This window comes from Perissodus microlepis, chromosome 19 (assembly GCF_051167445.1).
Source record: "Perissodus microlepis isolate ML-2025 ecotype Zambia chromosome 19, ASM5116744v1, whole genome shotgun sequence".
NCBI lineage: Eukaryota > Metazoa > Chordata > Actinopteri > Cichliformes > Cichlidae > Perissodus > Perissodus microlepis.
This window is the reverse complement of record NC_140479.1, coordinates 29,123,783-29,130,887: the sequence shown is the minus strand read 5'-3', so window position 1 is coordinate 29,130,887 and position 7,105 is coordinate 29,123,783. Positions and strand designations below refer to the sequence as shown.

Below are 7,105 nucleotides of genomic sequence, written 5' to 3'. Positions count from 1 at the left end.
TGGAAACCCTCAAAGTAATTCTGAAACAGCAAGGTTTAGATCAGCACAGTCCTAGTTCAAATTCTGAAGATGATGTACTGTGTGATGTCACTGATGGGTGGGCCATCAAATCCAATGCCATGTTTTCCTCAGACCCAGACAGTTTAAAGGTAATGCTCTTTCAGGATGCTTTTGAGGTGGCTAATCCACTCGGATCTGCCAAGACAAAGCATAAAGTATTGGCTGTCTACTTCACACTTGGAAATTTTCATCCACACCAACGATCAACTGTTGATCAGATACAGTTGGCATTACTCTGTGTAGAGAAAGATTGCAAATACTTTGGAATGGATAAGATTTTCAATAAGCTAGTGTCAGACTTGTGTGAGCTGGAGGAAAGGGGCATATCTTTCAATGGAAAAATATATAAAGGCACTGTTGCGTGCATAATGGGCGATAATCTGGGCTCCCACATGATTGGTGGCTTTACAGAAAATTTCAGCACAGCTCAATATTTCTGCAGATACTGTTTGGCAACAAAAAGCGAATTTCAGTCGAACCCTCTCACAGTTTTCACTCATAGAAATCCAGCTGATCATAATGAGACTGTGCGGTTTCTGGAAAGTAACGATGAAGTACACACTCATCACGGTGTTAAATGTGACAGTGTTTTCAACAAACTGTCCAACTTTCATGTGTGTCAGCCAGGCTTACCAGCTTGTTTAGCTCATGATCTGTTTGAGGGGGTAGTAGATTATGATTTGGCATTGTTTTTGCAGTTCTTAATCAGAACACAAAAGTGGTTCAGTTATGAGGTTCTTAATGAAAGAATCAAATCATTTCCTGGTGAAAGCAGCGACAAGCTAAACACTATTCCCACTACAGGAGCCAGGCTTGGAGGACATGCAGCCCAAAACAGGTGGCTTTTGAAATTCTTGCCTGTTTTGGTGCATGACACAATTGAAGATGCTGATAATGAAGTACGGGGACTTGTACTACTTCTGAGGGAGCTTGTTGAATTTGTCTGTGCACCTCGGCTCTCAGAGTTGCAGATTGCTTTCATGAAGGGACTGATTGAACTGTATGTGGAATTGAGGCAAGAGCTGTTTCCAAGAGTTCAACTTAGACCAAAACACCACTATCTGCTTCACTATGCACACTTGACTTTACAATTTGGCCCACTCATATATACTTGGACAATGCGCTTTGAATCAAAACATTCTTATTTTAAAAGGTGCATTAGGGCAAGTAAGAACTTCATAAATGTAACCAAGTCTCTGGCTGAACGGCACCAGTTGCTTCAGGCTTATCAGTCTTGTGGTACCTTGTTTCGTTCCCAGGTTCATGTCTCAGACTCAACACGGTTCTATCCAGAGCTCTATGACCAGAACATAAAGACAGTGGTTGGAGAATTTGATTTGAACTCAAGTAACTCAGTTGTCACAGAGAGTGTGCAGGTTAAAGGCACTACATATGCAAATGGAATGCTGGTCTTACTGAGCTACGCAAAAGGACTACTGCAGTTAGGACAAATAGCAAGCATTTTTGTAAAAAATGAAACTACTGTCCTACTTTTGCTTCGAGGGAAAACTGCCAGCTGGATACCTGAGCTTGGACTCTATGAACTTGATGAAAATGCTTCTGACCTGTTCAGTTGCCATGATTTGAACAAACTTGATGATTATCATCCACTTTATTCTTACCAGAGAGGTACTCGGTGGCTCATTCCTCTTAAACACACACCAACATGGAACTTGTGAAAAACTATGTCAAGAAAGCAATGCCATCGCTCAGTAGCGATCAGATGGATACACTCATGGCTAAACTGGAGGAATTAGGAGTTCTCTCTGTAGATGACCTGAGCCTTGTGGACCCGGAGGACATTAAAGACACTCTGCCATTCATTCAGTGCAAAAGATTCGTCAGAGCTGTCAAAGCATTGGAAGCAGGTGAGTTTTTGCCCCTCTGTTTTAATGCAAGTTTTCTGAAACTACAAAGGTTTATTCCAAAAATGCAAAAAAAAAGTTGCCATCAGCTGTACATGGCAATAATTACTCTATAATTGGTTTTCATAATTAGGTCCATTTGTATTCCTGGTTGACCCAAACTGGACATTGAGGACCAATGTATTAATTTATTTGCAACAATTGTGATGTGTTTAATTTATGGAGATGTTTGTCATGTCATCCATAGATTCACAAACTCCACCGCAGTTCACCCGGCCTGGCCCCTCATCAACACCTGAACCACAGAGGTTTCAGCTGCCCTCAACACCACCTGAGACAGCCGACTCCCCATCCCAAGACACATATTCTGTACCATGGCACAAATTTCCCTCAAAAGTCATGGATGAGTTGCGTGAAAAAAAGTACATAATGGGGAAAGACAGACGAGAGATGGTTCGGATCGTCGCTGAAGATTACCTCCATAAACACCCAGGAAGACCTGGTAGACAAAAGCTGAGGGAACTCGCCAGTATGATTGTAGGACAATATCCTGCCTCCTTCAAGCTGACAGAGCCGTTTGGAAACAAACCTTTTGCAAAAGATGGTTCTGAAACTCTCTTTCGTCAGCTGGAACACAGAATTGAAAATATGAAGAGGCCACAAAGCTCACTGAAGAGGCAAGCAGGGGGTGAAAATTCAACAAAGAAAAGGCCCAGGAATTCAGATCTGTATGGATGTGTGGCGTGGGATCCAATCATTGAGGGGGCCGTGTGTAGAGAAGACCTGCTGTCTAAACGAGATGAGTTGAAACGTGCCTTTCAAACCCAGGATCTTCAGGTGGGTCTGCAATAATCCATTACAGATACAGAAAGCTTTATTAATCCTCGAAGGGCAATTCGGTTCCTACAGTCCACCATCTAGACATACAACCATTCACACAGCAATAGTATATAGCAGGAGTAATGCGATAAGGTCTGGGTCCAAGTACAATTTAGGACACATTGTGAAATTGTAGATCGTCTGTAGATCACTATGCCCATAGTCAATTGAAATTGATACCCTGTTTTATTATTTTAATTGGTTAGTTTGACTAACTGTTCGACTGTTTGTCTAACTGCCTCATATCTTTAGGAGTCATCTGTTCGAAAATTGATGACTGAAACATATCCCATTCAGCGTGAAATCCTCAACGATGATGATACCACTATTGCCGTTGTAAAGGACGAGTGGCCGTTCCTGTTTGAAGTTCCTCACCTGTTTGATCATGCATCTAAACTCCTTGGCTTCTCTGTACAAAACAAGCTGGCACAGGTGTGTTGTTATTGTTATTATTATGATTGTGCTGTGCTGCTCCATATGGAGAGAATTTTGTCTTTATTAATCAATCAAAAAAAGATTTGCAACCAAAAAGAGAGTTGAGACCAAAAAAGATAAACTGGCAACCAATCAAATAGAATAACTTGGATGAACAATCAAATGGAATAGATTTGAGACCAAAAATCAGGAAGTGACAACCAAAAAAGCAGGACATTTGAGATCAAAACAGAACAGGTTGCAAATGAAAATGAAATAATTCATTTTTATTTTTATTTTTTTCAAAATTCTCTCCATAGCTCCAAACGAAAATGAGTGTTAGTCTTATGTACTTGTACAAAATTAACACCTTGAACCTTGAACAGGAACTTTCCAAAAAAGAAAAGGGGATCAATGACTTCCTTGACTCCAAAGGGATGAAGACGGGCGAAGGTCCAATACAGCTCATCTGTGGCATTTCAAAATACTTCAAGGAAGACTCTTATAAACTCTTCCACAAAAAAGAGGTAGATGTTGTAGATTTTAAACTGTGTGCAAGATAATTATTTGCATCCAGTGGTGAACCAAGTAACCAACCACAGTAGGAAGTATAGATTCCCCTAATTGTGCTGCTGATATTCTCTATAAACTCTCTATCTATAAACTATTTACATTAATGTTTGTGCATAATGGCTACCTCTGTCTGATGAAGACACTAGCAGATAGTCAATTTGCCAGCAGGTTTGTGTGCACTGGAAACATTAATTCATGTATCATGTCTGTCACCAAAACAGATCTCTGCAGATCCTGAAGTCGAACTCCCAGTGACCCCATGCATCCTAATCAGAGGTTTGTAGTTAAATCTTTTTTTGTATCCCAGCAAGCTGTTGTTAGCTGTTGTTATAAGCTGTTGTTGTGTCATATTTATTAAAGAAATGTTTTGCTTGCCTTAAAATATAGGATTATTTTTTTTTGTAAATGGTACATGGTTTTTATCTGTGTTTAAGGTGACCAGCAATTCAAGATTGCTGTTGATGGGTTACTTGTCAATGACCACATCACCTCTCCCATTGTGGCCTTGAGCTACGTTTTCTCCATGTTTTATGTCTGCAACGTCCAATACCCACCGGAGATGGCTTTTACTCTCGAATTCATGCAAAGGTAAGCACTCATTGTTTGGAAATACTTTGTAAATGTGACTTTGCCGTGCCTTTCTGCACCTGACCTGCTTTTTGTCAATCTACACTAAACCCGTTTGTCTGAGATGTACAAGCTCAAAATGTGTCACCACATGCTGTGAGCTTTTAGATCAGCTGTTATTGGCTTATGATCCCCCTGAATATGGATTTGTTCGGAGATTTTGTAGCTCCCTGTTGAAGACTATTGTTGGAATAAATGTGTCATATCTTTTTAAAGGGCAGGTAACATGCTTTTTGCTTTAAATAGTGTCCTAAGTCAATCAATAACAAAACAAACATAACATGATTCTAGTTGGGAAATGGAGCAAAAACATATTTTTCTCAGAATGGTTTGTTGACACAAAATTCGTTTGAGCTATCTCTTTAAAACCATTAGCACCTGAGACCAGGTTATGTCAGTGGTGGTCAAACCTTTTCATGTCAAAGACACACAAACTGAAATTTATTTGGCTGCAGACCCCAAACTCAAAATATGTTGTTCCAGGGACCCCCCCCCCCCCCCCGAAGGAAAGACTAAACATATTAATTTAAAAAATACTACATAGTGGATTCATGCCCAAATGTTAATACTTGTACTGATGTGTAACGTGCACTGAATGTCACAGTTTCTCCACTCCATGTTTGAATAACCCCCAGGACAGTCCGTGTTCAAATGTGCTGTTACACCTTTTGATAGGACAATGTCAACTGTGTTTTCTATCCCCTTCTGTGTTCTGTGCATTTATAATATCCCTGCATACACATTGAGGATGCATGCTGTCATGTGTTGGTGATAAGCAGACTTCTCGCCCTTGCAAACATTTCTGTATATGCGCAGTGTGAATGCATGTGTCTTGAAAAGACAAAGGAAGAGATAAGCTTAGCCACTGGCACCAGCACCACAACAACATTGGGTTCTAGACAGATGGTCAACTAGAATGATAGAGAGGTTCACACATAGGGGCATATTGAAGAAAACAAATGTAGGATTTTATTGAACTGCTCCACTCCTGTCAAGCCACACTACACGTGCAAACTTTGTCTGCATGTCACTATTGTTTTTTTTTTTTTCCTCAGAGTTTTCTTTGGGGTCAATCCTGAGCGAGGCTCCAAGGCAGAGAAGAAGGGGAAGAAACGGCACTTCATTCCTCCACAGGTGTGCAAGCTGGTTTCTCAGCTGAAGGAATTTGAATGCAAGCAGAAGGAATCTGAATGGGCCAGTGGAGCTGTTCTCAGAGCTCAGAAAATACCTTTTTGGACTGAATGTACACACACACACACACACACACACAAACACACACACACACACACACACAAAGGCAAATCCAAAAACATGGGGCTTGGGAGTAGAAATACAGATTTTTACAGTATTAGGTGAGTTCAGATGTTTTAACTAGATGCCCACAACACACATGCTGCAGTTTCAAATCCCCCATGTTAAGGGGGAGGGAAGGTGGGCGATATTTGTCATTCCAGTTAAGCTTTTCCTGTCATTGTGGAGTTGGAGGTGTAAGTTTTAATTTTTTTTTAGTTTTAAGTTGTTTTAAGAGTTTTAAAAATCTCTTTATGGCATGTTGCACAGTCATCCTTCTAAGGTCATGGTTGTTATTGCTGCACTGATGTTTTATAGAAAAGTTGTATAATGTAATACTTCTAATGTTCTATTTGTTTTTTGTAGAAAGGTCAGCCACTGGTTGCAGAGCTCTGCCTGTCGGTGTGATATGTGGAGTTGGAGGTGTAGGTTTCTGCATCCTCCTGGAGGGGGCTCCTCATTTTGCACTGACAGGTGAGACAGCAACAGCAATGCTGGCAGTTTTATTGTCTTATTTTGTCATTGTCTTTAACAAATCAATTTGTTATTAATGCCTGTCAGCCTGTGGATGCTAAAAAGTTGCTAGATTTGGCATCTCCCTGTTAAAGGACATGGCTGTACTTCTTTGAGAGAACAGCTGGTTTATGTATGTAAAATTTCTCTGAATGTGAAGGTGATGTTCTGAATGTTTTAATGGTTGTAATGTAAATATTGCAAATCATTCACCACAAAAAGTGAAATCACTTTAAAGCACTGGCAGCTGTTAAAGGAAATAAATAATTGCTGTGATTCTACATTTGTGCTTTATTGATGGTAAACGGTATAGAGAATGGTACAGAATTAAACATTTTAGGATGACTGAAGTGTCCGTAAATGGTATGGATTGAGTACTTAAATAATACGGAATATTCCATTTTAGGTTTGATGGAACTGTCCGTAAATGGTAAAGAAAAAGTCAGGTAAATCTACGGAAATATCTGTTATAGGGTTTACGGAATTGTCTGTGCAATAACGCCGAAATTTATGGAAAATACGGAATTTTCCATTTTAGGTTTGACGGAAATGTCCGTCAATGGTACAGAAAAACTCGGGTAAATCTACAGAAATATCCGTTTTAAGGTTTACGGAAGTGCCCGTACAATAACGGAAAAAGTGCTGGTAATTAATTACCAGCACTTTTTCCGTTTTATAACGGAATTTTTTTTAACAGTGTACAGCAGAAGGCCTGATTGCCTTTGCAGTGGTTATCACTGACTCGGGGTCTAGGGTCTGTCCAGCCAGCAGGCCCAAAGACCCTCACTATGTTGAACTTCACGTTACACCCCAATGCTGAGTTTATCTTCCACTTTGACAAGAGTAACATTTGGCTTTCCTCCCATGTAGCTGCATCATATCCG

The 7,105-nt window shown here is 40.2% G+C and overlaps 1 protein-coding gene across 1 annotated transcript; it reads left to right on the top strand.

The window, feature by feature from the left end:
- Positions 1-1,016: 1,016 nt before the first annotated feature.
- Positions 1,017-6,590, top strand: LOC146366311 (uncharacterized). The gene is made up of 7 exons (XM_084913872.1): positions 1,017-1,928; positions 2,173-2,762; positions 3,057-3,236; positions 3,605-3,745; positions 4,013-4,067; positions 4,226-4,379; positions 5,474-6,590. The coding sequence occupies exons 1-7, from the start codon at positions 1,727-1,729 to the stop codon at positions 5,772-5,774; spliced, it is 1,623 nt and encodes a 540-aa protein (XP_084769998.1). The 5' UTR covers positions 1,017-1,726; the 3' UTR covers positions 5,775-6,590.
- Positions 6,591-7,105: the final 515 nt, after the last annotated feature.

Bases quoted from the DNA above. Each gene is read 5' to 3' on its own strand.
- LOC146366311 (XM_084913872.1), top strand. From the start codon at position 1,727: ATGGAACTTGTGAAAAACTATGTCAAGAAAGCAATGCCATCGCTCAGT. The intron at 3,746-4,012 runs GTAGATGTTGTA...TCACCAAAACAG, and splicing joins AACTCTTCCACAAAAAAGAG to ATCTCTGCAGATCCTGAAGT. The intron at 4,068-4,225 runs GTTTGTAGTTAA...TCTGTGTTTAAG, and splicing joins CCCATGCATCCTAATCAGAG to GTGACCAGCAATTCAAGATT.